Source organism: Musca autumnalis, unplaced genomic scaffold (assembly GCF_047663935.1).
Source record: "Musca autumnalis isolate F117 unplaced genomic scaffold, ASM4766393v1 scaffold_5, whole genome shotgun sequence".
Taxonomy (NCBI): Eukaryota; Metazoa; Arthropoda; class Insecta; order Diptera; family Muscidae; genus Musca; species Musca autumnalis.
This window is the reverse complement of record NW_027412088.1, coordinates 88712044-88736864: the sequence shown is the minus strand read 5'-3', so window position 1 is coordinate 88736864 and position 24821 is coordinate 88712044. Positions and strand designations below refer to the sequence as shown.

The 24821-nt window shown below is 34.4% G+C and overlaps 1 protein-coding gene across 15 annotated transcripts in view; it reads right to left on the bottom strand.

Annotated features, from left to right (window-relative positions):
• Positions 1 to 24821, bottom strand: part of Pdk (pyruvate dehydrogenase kinase) — a 58953-nt gene that overhangs the window by 19092 nt on the left and 15040 nt on the right. For all 15 annotated transcript variants that reach the window (XM_073990689.1, XM_073990690.1, XM_073990694.1 and 12 more), the window contains exons 3-6: positions 2310 to 2517; positions 2048 to 2238; positions 710 to 1059; positions 420 to 644 (exon numbers count right to left, since the gene is read on the bottom strand). In XM_073990689.1, coding sequence (XP_073846790.1) covers positions 420 to 644; positions 710 to 1059; positions 2048 to 2238; positions 2310 to 2517 — 974 coding nt within the window. The remainder of the gene's footprint in view (positions 1 to 419; positions 645 to 709; positions 1060 to 2047; positions 2239 to 2309; positions 2518 to 24821) is intronic.

Sequence of the window (24821 nt, the reverse complement as noted above, 5' to 3'; positions counted from 1 at the left end):
ACCCTACATTTGCTAATGTATGCAAATATTGCGCACTTTTAATTGTTATTACCGAAGACGACCTTCTTGTCTCTCAAATAAAACTAATTGTTTGTTGTTTTCAATAAGTTATTGTGCTTTTAATCCCTAATACATTTTGGTTTCAACGGTGTATACTAACTTACAGACTGTATATAATCTTTGAGTATGTTGACAATTTCAAAACCACAGGATGCCGTCAGATGGATGGCAGTGGAAATATAATGCAAAAGCAACCTGCTGAGGTATACATTTTTAGGGTAATGGACAGACGAATTCCGTCCCGATCGATTACAGATCGTTTCACGACTAGACTAACTGACATCAATATTCTACAGATATAGTAGAGACACCATTCATTTTTTTTAGAAATTCATTTACCTTATAATTTAATAACTTACCTTCAAATAAATAATGGCATCAGTGCCATAACCTTCACATGACAACAAAACAATATCGCCATGGAAGTAACGAGCATATAAACGTGATATGGGTAAACCATAGCCATAACCGGCCAACGGAACGGTATGTAAATCCGATTTTGAGGGTTGAGGAGCCGTACTGTACATATACTTAAACAATTGATCTGTTTGTGAGCGTGGAATACCGCCACCTTGATCGGAGATCTGAATAAAAAACAACAGAAATGATTAATCGATTTATTTTGAAAATAAGAAATAATTCTAATTACCTTAACACAAATATCTTCTTTGCCACGAACAATTAATACCTTTAATGGTGGCAGTTTATCACATTTATCTTGATCATGATGTTCAACAACAGCACGCATGGAATTCTTAAATAACTCAAAGAGCATATGATACAAATGCGATGGCACATAAACGGTACGTATCGGCAGCGTCTCACCATCCATTGAATTGTGTTGTTCTATTTCTAATTCTGGACTAACCAAATAGTATTGATCACAAAGGAAACGGGCATTTTCATAGGCATCCCTTACAACATCAGATATATTACAGGCAGGATCTAAACAACCAACATGACGACCTTGGGCCTCTGTTGATTGACCAAATAGGAGGGCTGAAAAAAATAATAAGAGAATATGAATAGTACATAATCTATTGATGGAATAAAAATTTGTACAATTTATTTATGTTCCTGACATATTCCTGAATGGAATATGTTTAACTATGTATGTAGAATAACACATAATGGAGGAAACCATTGAAAGTTCAAGACAAAGGAAAGTCAAAATGCTTCCTTTTTGCGAAAATTATTATAAATATGTTTTTCACTATGAGTAGGGAATAAACCGAGTAGCTATAAAATAATGTAATGATAGTAGTTTCAAACAAAAAACTATATTACTTATTAAAATAATTCAGAAATTATTATAAATAATACTTTTTTCTATAAGTAGGCTTTATAGCCGAGTAGCTATGAAATAATGTTATGCTAGTTATTTTAAACAAATTTGAATTCTTTAAAATCATTAATGTATATTACTTGTTAAAATTATTAAAATATATGTAATTACTTAATTATATTTTCGAGTAGCTATGACATTCATGTGGAATCTTTGTAATTATATTTAAATAGGCCATAGGATTGTGAACTGGCTTCAATTGCAAAGTAAATAAAAAATAAATAAATAAAATATTGATGTAACTCTCAAGTGGAAACTTGGTATCAATTACGGCAGACACAAACGAACTTTGTTTTATTTACCCTCATCGCATTTATTGAAATTACAAAATTTCTAATCTTTAACCATACTTTGATAATATAACTATTTCTAGGACAAGTATTACTGCTACTGTTGTCAAGCATAACTGAGTTGCTCTCAATCGATTCAAATTGTAACAAAAATCATAAATAAAATAAATACTTAAGATTAAACTCCCTCCCCTTTCTTAACTAATCAACAAAGAAAAGAAAACGATTAGAAGTCTTGGGAAAAATAATATAAACAATAAACTGTCTGGGGCGTTGGCATGAAAATTCACAGCTATTTGTTAAAATCAAAGTTCAGGGCAAATGTAAACGTGTGCAATGTTATTTTACTTACTATGTTGATTGATTAACATGCGTATGCTAATACGTGACATATAAAGACGATCCAGAAAATATTGTATTGAAGTTTCCATTGATGAATCAACATTGCCATTTTCAGTTTCTTTCATTTCAATAACACCCTGGGCCATTGTCTGGACAACATCACTGTGACGATTGCGTATGTGTTCCAAAGCGCTACAGAATCTGTACAAGAAGGGGAATAAAGATGTGTTGTTTAGTAGTGTTTGGGAAAAATCGAAATAAATTCTACTTACGACTGAAGATTATCATGTGAGGGTTCTGCCTTTTCATATTCCAGCACCTCTTCAAAACTTTTCATATACCACGAACTAACTTGGCTCACTGAACATGTATTGAGTAGATTATCAGGTAATAGAGCAATTTCTTTCATAATATTTGCCAAACGTACCGGAAGTTCCTTGCGCAGAAAAATAAATGATTTCTTTTCGCATGCATTTTGACCTGAAAAATAAGAAAGAAAAACAAAATTAATTAATTTATTGCAATAAAAGATAAGTGATGTTTGCTATAACAAAACAATAACAAATTGATTGTGAAAATATACAATTTTGTTACTAAAAAAAAAAACAATCTTGTCACCCAACAAAACCAATAGTAAGCGATATGCAAAATTGAAGACAAAAACGAGAGTTAGCTCACAAAAATACGAAACATCTGCTCAAATCGGGGGTTTTCCTAAGTAGTCATGCTTAGGCTTTACCTCAATTATCTGAACTTCTGACAGGGAAAAAAATAAATTTGCATGGCTCGAGGTTCCTTAGGTTCCTTTATCTGAGGTTAATTTGCATCAACTTCTGCTGTTCGCAATGTTATGTTAATGCTTATCAGCATTTAAAAAAAAACATACGACTGTATAGTGAACAGACCTATGACGTTATTGTCTAGACAAAATTGGGTTGTTTTTAAGATAAAGTAGGTAGTTTGTTTTTGTTTTATTTTTATCAATATTTTTGGCAAACATGTGCTAATCAGTTAATGTGGCACACGCGTTTAATTGTTTTTGATTGTTTTGGAAGAAAGTTTTTTTTCGAAGATAGTCTCATGATTTTTGGAAGATTGTAAACCTAACAAAAAAATTCATGTATGCTTAGTAGTGTGTAATGTCGATATAATGATACTTAGGGTGGGAAATAGCGAATGTATAGGAGTCAGAAAGAAATCCAACAATTTTGCCAAAGAGTAAAATATCAAATTAATAGCTTTTTGCAGGCGTATCCTCCATAGAGGAAAGTCGAAAAAGAGAAGCTAGTAACATATTTAGATAACATGCTGGGATCGTGGAAAGAGCACTATCCCACATTCTGAAAATTGTTTTTGCACTTACAATAATTCCGGAGTTATTTAAGATGCTTTGGCTAGGTATTTCAAAAGCTTCGAAAATTTCAAAAATGTTCGGAAAGTTCAGTCAAAACCAACGAGGAGGAGATTATGCAAGTATCACCCGAAGAGGGTAAACGACATCGCAGAATCTTCTGGAATGACAGCGTATTCCGAAAAGAATCACAGAAGCTTCCAGAAGAGGAAGATAGCCGCGGAAACCGGAGCGGCACCGCCATTTACTTACGCCAATATAGCCAGAAAGAACTACATGGACGATCGTCTCCAATAGAGGCTCTGGCAGACTATCCAAAGAACGTCAAAAGGCCATTCAAAAATGGTCAGCAACAAAATATTGGAAGACGTACTGTGAAGTGACCCAATAAAAATAGACAGCTGTGAGCTCAAAGGGGGACATATTATTGTACCACTTGGGACCGCATGCGAACCCCCCAATCTTGGGTATGTAGTCAGCAGGTTATGTGCTCCTTGGGTAGCCAAAAAACCAGCAAGGAGCTTAAGCCACCGAGCAAAGTCGGCTGATACTTTTTATACCCTCAGCATTTATGTTAAATGTGCCTCATCGAAATAATGGTTTTAGACCCCAAGTATTTTTGGACGAAATGTGTGTTCAGACAACTTGGAGTTGATTTAGCCATTTCCGTCCGTCTGTCTGGCTGGCTGGAGTGCACGATAACTCTCAAACGGGTCAACCGATTCGGTCCAAAAATTGGTTTTCGTAATATTTTGTCCAAACTTAGTTTAAGTTCGAAGATGGGTTATATCGGTCCACTCCTTTCAGTACCTGCCCCACAAAAGTTCGGAAAATTCGTGCGCACGATAACTCTTGAAGGAATTAACCGAATTTGTCCATACTTTGCACATCGTGAAATTTCTACCATACTTAGATGATGTTCCAATATGGACTCAAACGGGTACCTCACACACAAAATTTCGGAAAAGTTCAGTTTAAGACCTGCTCTCGAATCACTTTAGTTTTTGTTGAAGCAACTTGCATTCACTGCCTCAATTACAACAGTAAAAGTTTTTTCAGGGGCAAGTCCATACTTCTTGAGAAAACAGCCCGAAAGTTGTAAAAAAAAACCTATGACACTATATGTAGTGGCTGGAGAGCTCGAACCGAATACTACGTTCGTCCACACTTTGGATATTAGATGAAATTCGAAGATGGTGCTTATAGGTCCACTCCTTCCGTTGCCTCCCCCACAAAAGTTCGAAAAAATTTTCTCAAATGGTACGCGCAATTTCTCATAGACGTAGCAACCAATTTGGTCCAAACTTTGGATCTCTAAATATTGTCGAAACTTAGTTTATGTTCAAATTTGGGCCCTATCTGTCCAATCCTTGTGGTACCACTCACACAAATGTTAAACATTTTTATGTGGTTAAGGGTCTGTTCGAGGATCCTCTGGACATTTTTAAAGAAGGTTTTCCTAGTGGCCCTGTTTAGAGCGATATTATTTTTTTCGTAGGCTAGTGTGATAAAAAAGCTCTATCTATCGATATCCCCGCAAATTTTTGAGCTTTAATCCTATCCATACTTTTGTCGGTTCAAACTTTTGAAACCCCCCTAAATACACATGATTTTTTTTTTTTTTGGGAAAAAAGTAATTTGGTCTATACAGGCTGAGGGTATAATATCTATAATATCTCGACTGATACTTTTTTACTTGTTTTACTTGTTATGCCCTCCACCATAATATGGAGGGTATAATTAAATTTATCATTCCCTTTGTAACACATCGAAATATTCGTCGGAGACCCTATTATATATATATTCTTGATCAGCATAAAATTTACAGCTTTATAATTTATATGGGAGTATACAATTTTCCATCTGAAATTTGTCGGTATAGGTCCACGTTTTCATATAGCTCCCATAGACCCCTACCTACCGGTTTTCGGTATTTTGAAGGTTTTGGCCTCAGTATCCCACCGAAATAGCTGAAATGTTGTATTTTGTCTTCGTTGGGGGCATACAACTTTCCACTCCCACGCCCTCATATAGCTCCCATAGAACTGTACCTGTACCCGATTTTCGGTATTTTGAAGTTTGTGGCTTTAATATCCCATCGAAATAGCTGAAATTTTGCATTTAGTCTTCGTTGGGGGCATAAAACTTTGTCGGTATAGCCCCCATAGAACGGTACCTTCCGATTTTCGGTATTTTGAAGTAGAGAAAATAAGTGGTTTCACACTTGGTGACGATGACAATGGACTAATTGCTGGTCTCGGAGTGAAGTGGCTGCCTACAAGCAATGACAGCTGCACATCCTATAACCTAACCTAAACTATTCCATTAATGTAGCAAATGTGGTCGACTGGTCGACTACGAAGTCCATATAAAAATTACGACGATTTTTTTACCTTGAAAAATATACGAAATTTTCTATATTGAAAATATGTTTATATAAACATGTATTTCTTCAGTTCAAATTGCGAATATTTGCAAAGTATAAAATCAAAATTTAAATTCAAAAAAAGTCCTCAAATTGCGATGCTTTTTACGAGTAATAATAAACAAACAAAATTCTGTGTATAGAATTTCATACAGTTGAATTTGCAGATAATTAATTCACTAAATGTTATCATTTCCTCTCCAAAAAAGCAAAAAAACGTCATCCGTTTATTGTTTAAATATGATAGAATCAAAACAAATATTTATGTATGTACATATGTACGTAATCATCAAGTTTGTGAATCTGTGTGCGACTTGAGAAACAGTATTTCAATGACAGATTAATATGTATTGACTTGACCGCTCTCCACTGTGTTACAAAAAATCCAAAACAAGAAGCCCACAAACCATAGATAATGAAAGAGGGGCGTGATTACGTCGGTGATATTTTTATTCTTGTCATTATAAGAAAACAATAACAAGAAGAGTATCTCTATACATATTTATGACGAGCCCTTTTATGGAAGCCTATTATACTCTTGTTTCTTCAATCATGTCGAACAGTTCAAAATATACACACATCCAACTATATATATAATAATGTGTGTGTTTACTTCTTTAGTCTACACGAGCGTTATGCTTCTTCTTCCAGGTCCGGCCCTCATTCATTATTTTCGTCATATCATATGATGAGCAGAGCATATTTTTTCAAGTTTTTTCCAATGATTTTTTTGGCAAAACAAACAAACAGAAAAAAACTAAACATGTGTAGCAAATTAAATGGTCATAAACATATACATAGTAAAACACGCGCGCTAACCCATACACATATCTTTACACACATATTTATATACTTATGAGTAACCATATGTTTTGAAAGTTTGTTTTTATAAACATTTTGCTAGACACTTTACTTTTTTCGAGGTTGTTTGCACTTCTTTGCTTACTATTGTTGTTGATATTTTTAGATAATTCGCACTATTTCCCTCTTTAAAGGGAAGGGAGGGGGAGACCAAAACACGTTTTCGGTCTCGATCTTTGGACTTGTTTATTATTTTGTTTTTATTTAAAGTTTGTCTGCAAAATAAGGTGTTTGGTGTTTTGTTATGCCTGCTACGTTTTTCATCTCAAGTGGACACATACCAACCTGTGGTATCACTTGGGGAGATACTTTTAACAGCCTCCACCTTTAGCAAAACGTCCTAAAAAGAAGAAAATACGAGAAAGTCCTCTAAGTTGGCGACAACCATAAACGTTTTAAGGACCAAAATCTGTGAAATACAGTGCATTTTTAGAATTTGTGACAGAATGCCCTGAAAGTACCATAGCGACAAAATAAACACCCTACTGTAGGTAATAGCGATAATTTTAATAAAATCAGCAAAATTGGGTATTAAAAAATACCCAAGTAGACTAGTGCTATCATTATCAATGAACGTAAACAAACAAAACGATTCCCGTACCAATCACAGAAACACAAACTTTTCAGCTTCCCTGAATCGCGTCATTCTCAAAACCAAAACAAAACCACAAACTTTTCAATGTTAAAAGATGGAAATCGTACGATGTAACCGAAATGTAACTTCGGCTATGCTTTGCCGAGCTGTTTCATTCACCACCATGGCACAATCATACAGGACAGTACTGAACTCGTTTTTGTTGTAGTTGTTAGCTGATGCCTCTACCTGGTAATTGTACCATGTTCACCACCGAAACAAAATGAACTTTTGGCAAACGTTTGCCGTGCGTTATGGCCAATGACACACTCATGCACACACACACACACATGTAATTGCTTAACAACCCTATAAACTAACATAAACATACCACAGTGACAATTTTATCAACCACCAAACGTTTTTGATTTATTCAGATGTGTTTAGTACTATTTAGTTTTCTATCTACTCTTGTGGAGTTGAGTATTTCGTTTTGTTCGCACTCACGAATGTAAACAAAACGAAACTAAACAGCGAACTCCGCCAGCATGGGTTATGTTTCTTTTTGTATTGTTCCTATGGAAAATACGAAACGATTAGAAATGTTATTTAAAGTATTTTTACGTACGCTGATCATTATACCATCAGTCTTTAGGCTACAGAGGGTATATGCACCTTGATACGACCAAAAATGTGCCTCATCGAAAAAATGGGTTTAGACCCCAAATATCCTTGGACGAAATCGAAAATGGGTCGCACGATAACTCTTGAAGGGAGTAACCGAATTAGTCATAACTTTGCACATGGTATAGAACGGGTTCGAATATGGACTATATCGGTCCATTCCTTCGGGTACCTCTCACACAAATTTTGGAATTAGTGAAGTTTAAAAAATTTGCAGCAGGTTGTCCACGTGGCCCTCCTTACGAGGGTTCATTTTTTTCGGACAAAAGTCCCTACTTCTTGAGATAATCCAAACTTTACACATCGTATTATTTTATCTAGTCATGTATTAGGTTGGAATATGTACTATATCCATCCCGTCCTTCGGGTACCTCCCACAGAAAAAGTTCTTCTTGCGGGGCCTGTTACGACGGCGCATTTTTTGGTGGCAAGTCTATGCTTCCTGAGATAATTGCCCAAAAGCTCCAAAAAAAGGCTGACGGCACCTACTAAACTGGGTAGTACGTAAGATAACTCTCGAAGAGTGAAACCAATGTGGTCCAAACGTTGTACATCGTATTATATGGAAGCTATACCAAAACATTGATCTATGTTGACGATTTTTGGTGGAGAAGTTTCGTGACCGCTCAAAACCTCAAGTTTCAAATTAGAGTTAGTTCGGTTAAAAATTTTAGCTAAAATCCTCAAAACACCGAAAATCGGGGATACCGTTATATGGACGGACCTATGTTAACGATTTTTGGTGGACAAGTTTCGTGAGCAGTGAAAACTTCATGTGTCAAGTTACAGCTAGATGGGTTAACAAATTTAGCTAAAATCCCCAAAAAACATTAAATCGGGAGGTACTGTTATATGAGGCTATACCACAACGTGAACCTATCTTGAAAATTCTTTGTAGAGAATTTTTTGGTCATTGGGATCATCAAATGTCAAAATTCAGCTAATTCGTTCAAAAAAAGGAGCTAAAAGCCTTAAAATACCTTAAATCGGGAGGTACCGTAACGAAGACTAAATACAAAATTTCGGCCATCTTCATCTGGTAATTAGGCTAAAACCTTGAAAATATGGAAAATCGGAAGGTACCTTTCCAAGGGGGCTATATCAGAACGTAGTCCTATAGCGACAAAGTAAGTTTTATGCTCCCAACGGAGACTAATTACGAAATTTCAGCGTGTATAATGAGGCTAAAACCTTGAAAATACTGAAAATCGGGAGGTACCGTTATATGGGGGCTATATGAAAACGTCGGCCTATACCGACAAACTTCTGGTGGAAATTTTTTACCCCCCACGAAAATTAAATACCAAATTTCAGCCATTTTGGTGGGATATTGAGGCCACCACATTCAAAATACAGAAAATAGGGAGGTGCCGTACTAAGGGTGCTATATGAAAACTTGGACCTATACCGACAAACTTTTGGTGAAAAGTTGTATACCCCCAATGAAGACTAAATGCCAAATTTCAGCCATTTCAGTTGGATATTGAGGCTACAGCCTTCAAAATACCGAAAATCGGGAGTTATCCTTCTATGGGGGGCTATATCACAACGTGGACTTCTACCGATAAATTTCTTGTGGAGAGTTTTGTAACACCAATGAAGACTGAATACCAAATTTTCAGCCATTTCGGTTGGATATTGAAGCCACATCCTTCAATATACCGAAAATCTAGAGGTACCCTTATATTGGGGGCTATATGGAAACGTGGACCTATACTAAAAATCCTCTTCTTGAATGTTTTATACCCATATTGAAGAATTCATATCAAATTTCATCCATTTCTTTTTGATAATGACGTTGAAACTATTTATATATCGGAAAACAGGAGTGACTATCCTATTGGGGTTATATGAAGGCGTGGACCTATACCTACAAACTTCATACATCATTTTATACAGATCAACCCAGCATCAGGGTCTTCGACGAATATTTTCATGTGTGGCAGCCGTTCTTCTGCTGCGATTGATTGGGGGTAGTCCCCGAGTACGGCATTCACACTGTACTTTTTTACTGCCTGCAGCATCAGCGTAAATGCTATTTCAACGCCACCAATTTCAGGTGGAAAGTTTCATACCCCAAATGAAGATTAAATTTGGTTACTTTGATTTTGGGTACTTTCTTTTATCTACTTTCCAGCCTAAATTGTCTGTCAAAACACATCTCTATCAAAAATTGTGGACATAGGTCAACGTTTTTGCCACATGCTTCCATGATGAGATGCTACCAACAGCGAAACCGGTTGTGTTGGTTCGAATCTTCGGCATTCCTTTTTCACTTAAAAAAAATCTTAGGTCATTAAGCTCGTCTGCAACGAAAAATTAATTAAAATAAATTTTAAAATAATATTCGCCCTAATAGGCAAAATTTTAAAATCAATTTTACTTTTTATACCCTCAGCATTTATGCTAACGAGGGTATATACACTTTCATACGGGCAAAATGTGCGTCATCGAAATAATGGTTTTAGACCCCAAGTATGTTTGGACGAAATGTGTTTCAGACAATTTGTAGTCGATTTAGCCATGTCCGTCCGTCTGTCTGTCTGTCTCTCCGTCTGTCTGGCTGGCTGGTGCGCACGATAACTCCTGAACGGATCAACCGATTCGGTCCAAAATTTGGCTTTTCGTATTTTGTCCAAACTTAGTTTAAGTTCGGAGATGGGTTATATCGGTCCACTCCGTCCGGTACCTCCCCCAGAAAACTTCGGAAATGTTCGGAAAATTTGTGAGCACGATAACTCTTGAAGTGAGTAACCGATTTGGTCCCTACTTTGCACATCGTGAAATTTCTACTAGACTTAGATGAGGTTTCAATATGGACCCAATCCGTCCACTCCTTCGGGTACCTCCCACACAAATTTTTGGAAAAGTTCACTTTAGGTCCTGCTCTCGAATCGCTTTGGTTTTTGTTGTAACAACTTTTATTCACTGTCCTCCATACGACGGTACAAGTTTCATCAGGGGCAAGTCCATACTTCCTGAGAAGATAGCCTGAAAGTTGCAAAAAACCTCTGTGACGCCGTGTGTAGTGGTCGGAGCGCAAAATAACCCTCGAACGGATACGCCGTTTCGGTCCAAAATTTGGCCTTCGTAATATTTTGTCCAAACTTAGTTTATGTTAGAAGATAAGCCATATCGGTCCACTCCTTCAGGTAACTTCCCCACAAAAGTTCAAAAAGTTTCGGAAAAATTGTGCGCACGATAACTCTTGAAGGGAGTGACCAATTAGGTCCATACTTTACACATCCTAATATATCTACCAGATATAGATCAGGTTCGAATATGGACTATATTTGGTCACTCCTTTGGGTACCTCCCACACAAAATTTCGGATAAGTTCACTTTAAGACCTTGAAGCAACTTGCATTCGCTGCCTCAATTACGACGCTATATATTTTTCAGGGGCAAGTCCATACTTCTTATGAAAACTGGCCGAAAGGTCTAAAAACCCCCTATGGCACCCTAAGTAGTGGCTGTAGAGCACGATAACTCTCAAACTGATCAACGGATTTGGTCCATAATTTGGCCTTCGTCATATTTTGTACAAACTTATTTTCTGTTCGAAGATGGGCAATACCGCTCCACAACTTCCGATACTTCGCCCCAATATCTAAAAAATGTCACTAATATGGTATGCGCGATATCTGTTGAACAGGGCAACCGATTTGGTCTAAACTTTAGATCTCCTAATATTTTGTCAAACGTTAGTTTAATTTCTAAAATGGCCCATATCGGCTCTACCTTTAGGGTACCTACACCACAAAAGTACAACATTTGCGTCTTAGTGCAGTTTAGGGTCTGTTCGAAGATCCTTTGGAAATGTATACCGATGCTGTTCGTTGTGGTCCTGCTTACAACGATATTATGTTTTCCGTGAACAAGTCCATGATCCAAATTTATAACATGACTCACTGTGGGCGCGATATCTATCGAAAAGATATAACTCCCAAAATAAGTTCCACTGCTATAATGGAAAAAGTCGGTCCATTCCTTTAAGTACCTACTCCGCAACACTTTTGAACTTTAGTACTAATCCACATTTTTGTCGGCAAGCTCAAATGTCCAAAAAAGGCCACAAAATTCTGAAAAAGTTTAAATTCACACAGGCTGAGGGTATATCTCGGTCGGCAAAGACGTCTGATACTTTTTTTACTTGTTTTCTATTAAATGTTGTCGAAATTTTAAATATTTTCTATGTAAAATTTTTATCAAAATTTTAAATAATATTTAAATTTTGTTTTTCAAAATATTCTGGCTTATAGTACGTTTATATATAACCGAATTTAACAAACCCACTGGGTTTTAAATATCAATTCCATTACATATACATCAAACAAATCCTCATAAATAAGGTTAACCCTGCAAAAGGCTATAATATAAACATGGCCTTAATCCCGTTGTTGGTGTTTTAATATTTTAAAACAATTAAAATGTCGTCAAATTTCTATAAAATAGCCACATATAAATAATACTCTTATTTGACAACAAACATAAAACAGTGAATAACACGTGTTTACTCTGTATATTCCATATAATCTCAAAGGTCTAAAGGTTATCCCATTGAGAAGAAGCCTATGCCAATTAAATTTGAATTGGGAGAAAATTACATTTCTTATTAATGACGTCAAGAATGTTGAATATGCGTTTTTATTAAATTTTATATACATACATACATTTTTGCTTGCTTTTGGTCAAAGCGGTTTTATGGCAATTATCCAATAAAAATATTCCTTCGATTAACATTTCATAAGGAATTTTTTTTTTTGTTAATATATTTTGTGGACATTGCCCATCCACCATTACAATACATATTGGAAACAAAACGGCATGTGACCAGGAATTTGACTTTGTCCACTGACTTTTAGAAAAGAGAAGTAGATACATATATTTTTAAAAATTTGGTATGATGCAATATTTTGGAAATTATAGGTAAGAAACTGCAATATGCTGTTACTGGATGACATGAAAGAATCGTTATATGTGCATATTTAAAAAAACACAAACGTTTAGCATATGTATTTATAGCAATTTGACAATAGGCAAATTTTTCCTAATTTTTCAAACATCCTTACACCTTGCAGATTATTGTGGTTTGATGTAGATCTATTGACTTAAAATATTCTCTCAAATGATGTCGATACTCAAACCCACTAGGATACATTTTGAATCCTTATAATATATTATTAAATTATTTAATTATTTATTAACAATTGACCCGCACATTTTTTACGACAATCTAAATCGTTTTATGAGAAATTCAATTGCCAGAAGGTTTTCTTTCTTGTTTTTGCGCTTCAATAATTCATTCATAGACACTTTAAGGTCAAGTTGACCTGAAGGCAATGGCTAGGCTATTAAGTTGTATAAAAGAAAAAGAACTTTAAGCAGAACATAAAACAGAAAAAAAAACAAAAAGAAATAATACAAATTTAATTAAGTATTAATTAAAAAACAAAACAATTGTAAACCAAAAATATCCAATGAACAACAAAAACAAGCGATAAGAATTTATTTTGTTATTTTTTCTGTAAATGAAACAAAACATGGATATAAAGATAGGAATGGTATTTGTTGAATTACACTATGCAACACTGAAAATGCAAACAAATTTTAGTATGCATTTTTTGAAAGTACATATTAAGACTACAAAAACCCTAGTAGGGTTTTGTTCTGTCAGATCCAGTTCGGATTTTATGGCCTCATCTAAACCGGGCTAAATCTACACTTTTTTGCATTTATCAGGTCTTTATCTCAGAAACGAATAGGAATTTGGCCTTGCTGTCTTTAGCAATATTGTAGCCCTAAACTAGTAGAACTTATCTTTTGAAAAAGCAACATAAGAAAAACTCCATCTAGGGCATCAAAATCTATAAAATATAGAAAATTTTACATAATTGCTGAAATTCTGGTCAGTATCAGCTAAACTATTGGGAGTTGAACCAAGTAACCTTTTGCAAAAATCTTCTAAATAAAGTTCTCAACAATACTTTAGAACATTTTGAAACTCTAAAATGCTTACTTTATATTGTTTCAGCGGTATTTTGCATCATATCTTTTACAACACGTATTTTAAACACAGTTCACACCAACAGTTTATTCTCGCATTTCGGATTTCACTACATTAGTGACATATTTATTAAATGGTCCTTGAAAAATGTACTGAAAACAACGGCATAGTGGCATTTTACGACAATGACATGTTCTGAAGAGTTGTGTATTACATTCCAGGGAATATTTTTCCAAAAGAAAATGTTCAGAAAAAATTAACGGTTTTGGAGATACGGTGCGAAATGTATAAAAATTGTGGAATTGTTGCATATATTTTGAAATTTGAGGCAATAAATGTAGTTTTTCGAGTTCATTATTTCTGCAAATATTTTATACATGTCCTTATCTACAAATTTGCTTCAGAGGTCAGAAGAAGATTCGCATTGGTTTCAGAGATATAGCCCCGAATTTCTTTAACAACTCAATATTTAACCATGTTTAGATGGGGCCATAAAATCCGAGCTGGATCTGACACAAAAAAACACAACTAGGGTTTCTTGTCGTTTGGGTCTATACTTTCAAAAAATCCTCAGTTCGAATTGTTTGCACAAGATCACCTTAAAAATGTTGCACAGTGTTATTTTTGTTATTTCCAAACATGTTGGCGGTTTGAGGGTTGTGGTCGTTTTTTACAACTTTTTGCCTTTCGGAGAAGGGAGTATTGCTGAGTACTATAGGCGCGTCAACAGATTGCGAAAAAAACACACACACAAACACATAATTGATCAGCATTAGAAACCATATCCACACATAACGGTTAAGGACTGAGGCAGAAAAGGCTGTGCGACAGAACAGTCGTGGTGGCTCTTGACTATGTTGAAATGTTGGATAATCAACTATATGTGTGGACGCCAGTCGTTTGTCAGAAATAAGTAGTTCAAGAGTGAAACAGGAAGTTCCCCAAGAAGGGGCGATATCTCCGGGACAGGTTAACCTCTAATAATAATGTTCAACAAACATCTCAGAAGGGACAAGGGAGACTTCTCGCAATTAGTTAATTAGTCAATTAGTGCACCCCGATTCATATTAGCTCAATGATATGGGACCTCTTGTTTATCGGCGAGTCCGAACGGCATGTCACTTACGACACTTACTTGTAGAGAAGTTTTACATGGCTGAAATACTCAGGAAATGTCACCAATATTACACTGAGTAGTACTTTGCCACCGTTGAAAATTTGATGTTACTTGGACTGGGAATCGAACCGCAGACCTTCTGAGTGCAGCTGGTGTACATACCATTACACAACGGTGGCACCCGTTTAACCTCTACCTTATGAAACACACCCTCCAGACGGCATAGATATCGTAATGTATGCGGATGGTTGTACATATTGGTAGATGGTGTTCTGATTCCGAGCACAATCTACCCCAAAAATTGGGTGTAATATTCAACAGGATACTTAAGTCGTACGCGCAGCAAGCCACATCTATTTGCGGCAAGATCAGAAGTAGGAACAAGGTTCTCAAGTCGCTGGCCGACAAGACTTGGGGTGCTGACAAAGAAACGTTGTTGACCTCTTACGAAACAATAGGCCGTTTTGTGGTAAGCTATGCAGAGCCAGTGTGCTATGCAAACGTAAGCCCTACGCAGTGGAAGAATATTCAAACCTACCAGATGCCTCCTCATGGTACTAGTGGGCCATCTACATGAGGAGACGAAGATTTTACAGGTACATCAACACAAACAGATGTTGACGATGTGTTCTAGGTCACCGGACCTTTTGGAATCAAAATCTTCAAAAATTGTATGAACTTTTTTCTTAGTCGGGGCCCCCTGCGTAGGTCCCCTGTCCAAAGGTACTTTTGAAAGCCTCCACATCAAGTGTGCTTATCAGGCTTGAATAGCATTTACGCTGATGCTTCAGGCAGTACAAAAATACATTGTGAATGCTGTACTCGGGGACTACCCCCAATCAATCGCAGCAGAAGAACGCCTGCCACACATGCAAATATTCGTCGAAGACCCTGATGATGGGGGTTGATCTGTATAAAATTATATATGAAGTTTGTAGGTATAGGTCCACGCCTTTATATAGCCCTCATAGGACAGTCACTCCTGTTTTTCCATATATTGTAAGTTTCAACGTCATTATCAAAAAGAAATGGATGAAATTTGATATGAATTCGTCAATGTGGGTATAAAACATTCAAGAAGAGAATTTTTAGTATAGGTGCACGTTTCCATATAGCCGCCAATATAAGGGTACCTCTAGATTTTCGGTATATTGAAGGATGTGGCTTCAATATCCAACCGAAATGGCTGAAAATTTGGTATTCAGTCTTTATTGGTGGTACAAAACTCTCCACAAGAAATTTGTCGGTAGAAGTCCACGTTGTGATATAGCCCCCATAGAAGGGTAACTCCCGATTTTCGGTATTTTGAAGGCTGTGGCCTCAATATCCAACTGAAATGGCTGAAATTTGGCATTTAGTCTTCATTGTGGGGTGTACAACTTTTCACCAAAAGTTTGTCGGTATAGGTCCACGTTTTCATATAGCACCCATAGTACGCCACCTCCCTATTTTCGGTATTTTGAATGTGGTGGCCTCAATATCCCACGAAAATGGCTGAAATTTGGTATTTAGTCTTCGTGGGGGTACAAAACTTTCCACCAGAAATTTGTCAGTATAGGTCCACGTCTTCATGTAGCCCCCATACTAGGGTACCTCCCGATTTTCGGTATTTTTAAGGTTGTGGTCCCAATATCCCACTGAAATAGCTGACATTTGGTATTTAGTCTTCATTGGTGGTATACAACTTGCCACCAGAAATTTGACGGTATAGGTCCACGTTTTCATATAGCCCCCATACAAGGGTACCTCCCGATTTTCGGTATTTTGAAAGTTGTGGCCTCAATATCCCACCGAAATGGCTAAATTTGGCATTTGGTCTTCATTGGGGGTATACAAATTTCCACCAGAAATTTGTCGGTATAGGTCCACGTTTTCATATAGCCCCCATACAAGAGTGCCTCCCGATTTTCGGTATTTTGAAGGTTGTGGCCTCAATATCAAGCGAAATGCCTGAAATTTGGCATTTAGTCTTCTTCATAAAACTATCCCACAAACATTTGTCGTTATAGGTCCACGTTTTTATATAGCGCCCGTAGAACGGTACCCCTCTATTTTCGGCATTTTGAAGGTTGTGGTCCCAATATCCCACTGAAATAGCTGAAATTTGATATTTAGTCTTCATTGGTGGTATAAAACCTTCCACCAGAAATTTGTCATCAGTTAAGAATTCTACTCGTTCAGGGAATAAACCTTAACGTGAAAGAAGAACTTAGTACTCGCATAAACAAAAGGAAACTAGCTGCTAGTATTTATTTCAAAACAGTTCGTGGTGTAGGGTATACTATTACTTGTTTCCTATTTAATATACCCTCCCATGAGTTAGTTTTCAATGTCGATAATTTCTTTTGTACAGAAAATATAAAAAATGAAGAAGAAATCATGATGTTATTTGAATACACATTCCTATTTGTTTGTTTCTCCACAGAATTCTAACGCCAAACAAAACAACACGTCCACGTGTTTAAAAAAAATATTTTTACATAAGAAATGTTAATGCCCTTTTTTACATAACCATTCACAAATAATTTATTGCGAACAAAAAGTTGGTGTGAGCAGGCAAATTGTTGCTGTTAGAACAAATTAAGATTGCCCTCCTCCGATGAGGTCTTTCAATATGCCTTACGAACAACATCATCGTTACTTTTACTTTTGTTTTGCACCCTTATTGTGATCGATCGAAATGCTTATCTTAATGGCATTCATTTCCAATACAGAATAAGAAGAAGAAAAATACTAAATTATTTACAATGTTATTGTAAATATTTAACCACCCATCAATTATTTGAAGTGTCTATTTTCGTAAAGGTTCTCGTTTCTCCCTCCAAACAAATAAGCACAACAATATTTTCAAAATATTTTGTTTCTTATTAAAGGCGACTATTTGGAAATATTGTTCTTACGTATGGCTATTGTTGTTGTCGAAGTTCCATTCTGTAATCACATCGCCATCGTACAATTCACGTTTATTACCACACATCAACAAGTTATCTAAATAAAGTTCCAGTATTTGCTTTATTGAAATACTATTTTTGTTCTTTTTGGAATATGGTTGTCGGATCATGAATGCCATGTGATTTTGTTTACTTTGTTTATTACAAAACAACAACTACTTTTGTGATTTGCCGCCGATTTCATTGTATCTTAGAGATATGGCTAATAAATATTGGCTACAAATTCTAAAAGAAAATTTCGAAAAAGTAAAAATTTCTATAGAACAAATAAAAAATTTTGACAAAACCCCCGACCACCAAATTTCGGCTATTTTGGTGGGATATTGAGGCTAAAACCTTGAAAATACCGAATATCTGGAGGTACCGTTCTATGGGAGCTACATGAAGACGTGGACATATACTGACAAATTCCAGACGAAAAGTTATATACCCCCAAAAAAGACTAAATAACAAATTTCAGCCATTTCGAGGGGATATTGAGGCCACAAGCTTCAAAATACGGAAAATCGGGAAGTACCTTTCTATGGGGACTATATGAAGACGTGGACCTATACCGACAAATTTCAGGTGGAAAGTTTAATACCCCCACGAAGGCAAAATACTAAATTTCAGCCATTTCGGTGGGTGCTATATGAAGACATTGACCTATACCGACAAATTTCAGGTAAAAAGTTGTATGCCCCCAAATTTCAGCCATTTTGGTGGGATATTGAGGCTAAATCCTTCAAACTACCGAAAATCGGGAGGTACCGTTCTAAGGGGGCTATATGATGACATGGACCTATACCGACAAATTTCAGGTGGAATGTTTTATACCCCCAACGAAGACTAAATATTAAAACTTTAAAAATACTGAAAATCGGGAGGCACCATTCTATGGGTGCTATATGAAGACATTGACCTATACCGACAAATTTCAGGTAAAAAGTTGTATGCCCCCAAATTTCAGCCATTTTGGTGGGATATTGAGGCTAAATTCTTCAAAATTCCGAAAATTGAGTGGTACCGTTCTATGGGGGCTATATGATGACATGGATCTATACCGACAAATTTCAGGTGGAAAGTTTTATACCCCCAACAAAGACTAAAACCAAATTTCAGCCATTTCGAGGGGATATTGAGGCCACAACCTTCAAAATACGGAAAATCGGGAGGTACCGTTCAATGGGGGCTATATAAAGACGTGGGCCTATACCGACAAATTTCAGATGGAAAGTTTTAAACTTCCAACGAAGACTAAATGCCAAATTTCAGCTATTTTGGTGCGGTATTGAGGCTAAAACCTTGAAAATATCGAAAATCGGGAGGTACCGTTCTAGGGGGGCTATATCAAAACGTGAACCTATATATCCCATTTTCAATACCAACCATCTTAGGAGTAATATAAATCTGTATATTGATTTCGACAGACGGACGGTCGGACGGACGGATGACTAAGAATATATGTATATACTTTATAAGGTCTCCAACTAATTGTTCCATGTGTTACAAACTAAATGACAGATTTAATTATACCCTCCATATTATGGTGGAGGGTATGTATAAAAATAGTCCATATTTATATCAGGCAATTTTTCTTGCGGCAATTGTCAGTTTGTTGGAGAGAGAGGTGAGGTATATGGTAACCCTTTGCCTCTCAACACCCAAACACACAAAGGAAAATTGCCTAATGTAAATATGAACATAGGGAATTGGTATTTTGAATACAACCCAGTAAAATAAAATTTAATTAATTCAATCCATTCTTATTTAGTTTTATAGAGTAATGCAAAAGACTTGAATAGACAGGACAAAAATATATGTTGTTCCATTAACTATTATTATACTGTTTGGCGCAAACTATATTGTTACAGCAAGAATATATATTTTGCATCATTACAACACCACACTTCATGTTGCTTCCAAAATATGTTTGCTCTGATCTTATCCGTCTCTGCTCTCGAAGGGAAACTTTGGAGAAAAAAACATAGTTGCTGCAAGCATATATTTTGTAACATTTGACATTCATTGATCTGAAAGTTGCTGCATTTACATATTTGCTCAGTGAGGACAGTATCCTTATGTATGTATTCGATTCATATCACAAAATGTTTGAACGCAAATCCCTTCAAAATCCATCAAAAATACATTTTCTTCATAATCTATGATTCAATCAATGCGGAAAGACTTTGTACCCTGACAAAAATCGTGTGCGCGTGTGAGGTGTTGTTTACTTCAAAAAAAGTTTGCTCGTGCAGTTTAAAATATTCATAAGTATGTCAAGAGTAAAGACATATAGATAGATATATGTACATGTGATTTGTTTTTATTCTCACAAAAGTAAAGAAATAGTGACGTCTATTCTAAAATGTAAATAGAGATTGTATCGAAAATCATCACCATAGTATCGTTTAAAATACTTTCAGATCAATACAAAAATATTTCACTAAATATAACCATGGAAATTTTTGCCTGTTGAAATACATTTCTTTGACAGCTTTTTTTTACTTGAAATTAATGGCAATTATCCAAAGATCATGTTTGTTTTTGAGGGGCTTATCAATAATTACGTTCCCGTATGAATGACAACGTGTATGAATGGACATAGATCATTGCATGAGCATTTTAAACTATTGGTCATTGACGTCCGGGAATGAAAATTGAAAATGATGACTTTTTAGGAAATTTGTGATGGTCAGTTAATGATAATGATATTAATCTTAATACTGTGCTGGGGCTATAAAAACAAAAAATGAGAAATTTTATAAAGAAAACATTTTTCTTTTATATCGATTAAAAAAATATATTAATTGAAAATATTTTTCATTTCACTTTTCATAAAATAAGAATTTCGGCCCAGTGTCTATACCATTTTCAAGTGTAATTGGAAGAATTTCTGTTGTATTTGATTATTTCATTTGAAATTCGAAACAATTCACTTGTAATTTGAGAATTCCAATTCAATTTCGATTTATTTCATTTGTAATTTCAGAATTCCATTTCAAATTCGAATTATTTCATTTGTAAATTGAATTTTGCCATTTATAATTCGAATTATTTCATTTATAATTCGAAATTTTCCATTTGTAATTTGAATTTTTCTATTTGTAAATAAAAAAAAAAACTTATGTATTTAGGGGAGTTTTCAAAATTTTGGGCGTATGAGCCGACAAAAGTATAGATAGGAGTAAAGATCAAAAATTTTCGGAGATAATGATAGATAGGGCTGTTTTATCACACTAGCCTACGAAAAACATAATATCGCTGTAAACAGGGCCACTAGGAAAACCTTCTGTAAACATGTCCAAAGGATCCTCGAACAGACCCTTAACCACACAAAAATGTTGATCATTTGGGTGGGTGGTATCACAAGGATTGGACAGATTGGGCCCAAATTTGAACATAAACTAAGTTTCGACCATATTTAGAGCTTTTGTGGGGGAGGTACCAGAAGGAGTGGACCTATAAGTACCACCTTCGCATTTCATCTAATATTAAAAGAGATATTACAATATCCAAAGTGTGGACGAACGCAGTATTCGGTTCGAGCTCTCCAGCCACAACATATGTTGCCTTAGGGATTATTTTTACCACTTTCGGGCTGTTTGCTCAAGAAGTATGGACTTGCCCCTAAAAAAAACTTTAACCATCGTAATTGAGGCAGCGAATGCAAGTTGCTTCAACAAAAATCAAAGCGATTCGACAAGAGGTCTTAAAGTGAACTTATCCGACATTTTGTGTGGGAGGTACCGGATGGAGTGGACAAATATAGTCCATATTTGAACCTGATCTATATCTGGTAGATATATTAGGATGTGTAAAGTAAAGACCAATTCGCCCACTCCCTTCAAGAGTTACCGTACGAACAATTTTTCCGAACATTTTTGAACTTTTGTGGGGGAGGTACCTGAAGGAGTGGACCGACATGGCTTATCTTCGAACTTAAGGTATGTTTGGACAAAATATTACTAAGGCCAAATTTTGGTCCGAATCGGCAGATCCGTTCGAGGGTTATTTTGCGCTCCGACCACCTCACACGGTGTCATAGGGGTTTATTTTTGCAACTTTCAGCTTATTTTCTCAGGAAGTATGGACTTGCTCCTGATGAAACTTGTACCGTCGTATGGAGGGCAGTGATTACAAGTTGCTAAAACAAAAATCAAAGCGATTCGAGAGATGGCCCTAAGCTGAACTTTTCCGAAATTTTGTGTGGGAGGTACCCGAAGTAGTGGACCGATTGAGTCCATATTGAAACCTTATTTAAGTCTGCTACACATTTCACGATGGGCAAAGTATGGAGCAAATCGGTTAAGAGTTATGGTGCGCACAAATTTTCCGAACATTTTCGAACTTTTGTGGGGGAGGTACCGGAAGGAGTGGACCGATATAGCCCATCTTCGAACTTAAACTAAGTTTGGGTAAAATATTACGAAAGTAATATTGAACCGAATCGGTTTATCCGTTCGAGTGTTATCGTGCGCTCCAGCCAGCCAGACTCCAAATTGTCTGAAACACATTTCGTCCAAACATACTTGGGGTCTAAAACCATTATTTCGATGAGGCACATTTTGCCCGTATGAAAGTGTATATACCCTCGTTAGCATAAATGCTGAGGGTATAAAAATCGAATTACAAATGAAATAATTCGAATTACAAATGAAAAAATTCAAAATACAAATGAAATAATTCGAAATTCAATTGGAATTCTCAAATTACAAGTGAAATGTTCCGAATTACAACTGAAATTATAAAATGGTGTGGATTCTATTTCTATAACAATTTGAAATGAAAAATATTTTCTGTATAATATATTTCATAGGATTATTAATTTAGTTATTTATTTATTTACTTATTTATTTATTTATTTATTTATTTATTTATTTATTTATTTATTTATTTATTTATTTATTTATTTATTTATTTATTTATTTATTTATTTATTTATTTATTTATTTATTTATTTATTTATTTATTTATTTATTTATTTATTTATTTATTTATTTATTTATTTATTTATTTATTTATTTATTTATTTATTTATTTATTTATTTATTTATTTATTTATTTATTTATTTATTTATTTATTTATTTATTTATTTATTTATTTATTTATTTATTTATTTATTTATTTATTTATTTATTTATTTATTTATTTATTTATTTATTTATTTATTTATTTATTTATTTATTTATTTATTTATTTATTTATTTATTTATTTATTTATTTATTTATTTATTTATTTATTTATTTATTTATTTATTTATTTATTTATTTATTTATTTATTTATTTATTTATTTATTTATTTATTTATTTATTTATTTATTTATTTATTTATTTATTTATTTATTTATTTATTTATTTATTTATTTATTTATTTATTTATTTATTTATTTATTTATTTATTTATTTATTTATTTATTTATTTATTTATTTATTTATTTATTTATTTATTTATTTATTTATTTATTTATTTATTTATTTATTTATTTATTTATTTATTTATTTATTTATTTATTTATTTATTTATTTATTTATTTATTTATTTATTTATTTATTTATTTATTTATTTATTTATTTATTTATTTATTTATTTATTTATTTATTTATTTATTTATTTATTTATTTATTTATTTATTTATTTATTTATTTATTTATTTATTTATTTATTTATTTATTTATTTATTTATTTATTTATTTATTTATTTATTTATTTATTTATTTATTTATTTATTTATTTATTTGAATTACTTCCTTTATAAAATTGTTGTTGGAGTAATCATAATCTGAAAACAAGATATGGTATTTTGAAAATATATATTGTGGCTGCAACAACCGCTGGCCGAAATACTATGGTTCCGGGTCAATCCGGTACGAAAGAACCCGCTATCGTGGGATTGCTGTATGTTAGTTGCTTATCTATTCCTAGTCCCTTCTTATGGGATAAATGTTTCATATGTACTCATATATCGGACCAGCTATGTAAGTTAGTAAGACATTCTTTTTTCTGCTCTCTCCAATTTCATGTTTTATTCAAAACTACAAATATTAATTTTTGTCAACAATGTTAGTAATACTGATATTAGTATTGATAGCTAAATGTTTCTGTAAATTAATCTTAACAATTTATTTCCTCGCGATTCAATATCACGTTTCAATTTTTATATTAAATGTTAGATAAGCTATTATACTTATTATTGTATTATTACAATATTACAGTTATCGATATTATACAACACTGCATGCTCTATGAGATCGTGAGCTCATTTTGTTTAATAAATATGCCCATATTTTATAACAGCAGTTCATGCAAAGCACTGACTCGGTAAGCAGCAGTTGTCGACATTGACAAGCTTAATAAATAAATTACATCGCCATCTATCCAGAAGATGCTCGTAAACATTTTGAGTATTAAATGGGTGTTAATTTGTATGGAAATTCAAACTCAAACAAAAATAGGCAAAGGCTGAAAGCAATTTCATTCAAGTGTCAAGTGTTATGCATGCCGCCGAGTCTGAGGTTTTCAAAATGTGCCCTGTTTTGTTGCTTTTATTCTAAAATTGTTAATATTTTTGCTACAAACAATTGCACTGCCTATTTTTTTTACTTATATTTACAAAATGAACATTTTAATTTACAGGTAACGAACGTAGAGAGACATGTTAGATAAGAAGGCAATCTTTGTTTTTCTCCAGGCAATATACATACATAGATCTGTCGGAAGTAACCCAGAAACCGGTTTTCAAGATGTTTCTGGTGCCAGCCAACTTTTAAAAAGATGTTTAAACTGACTATTTTCAATCAGAATATAATACAGAAGGATGTGCGCTATCATC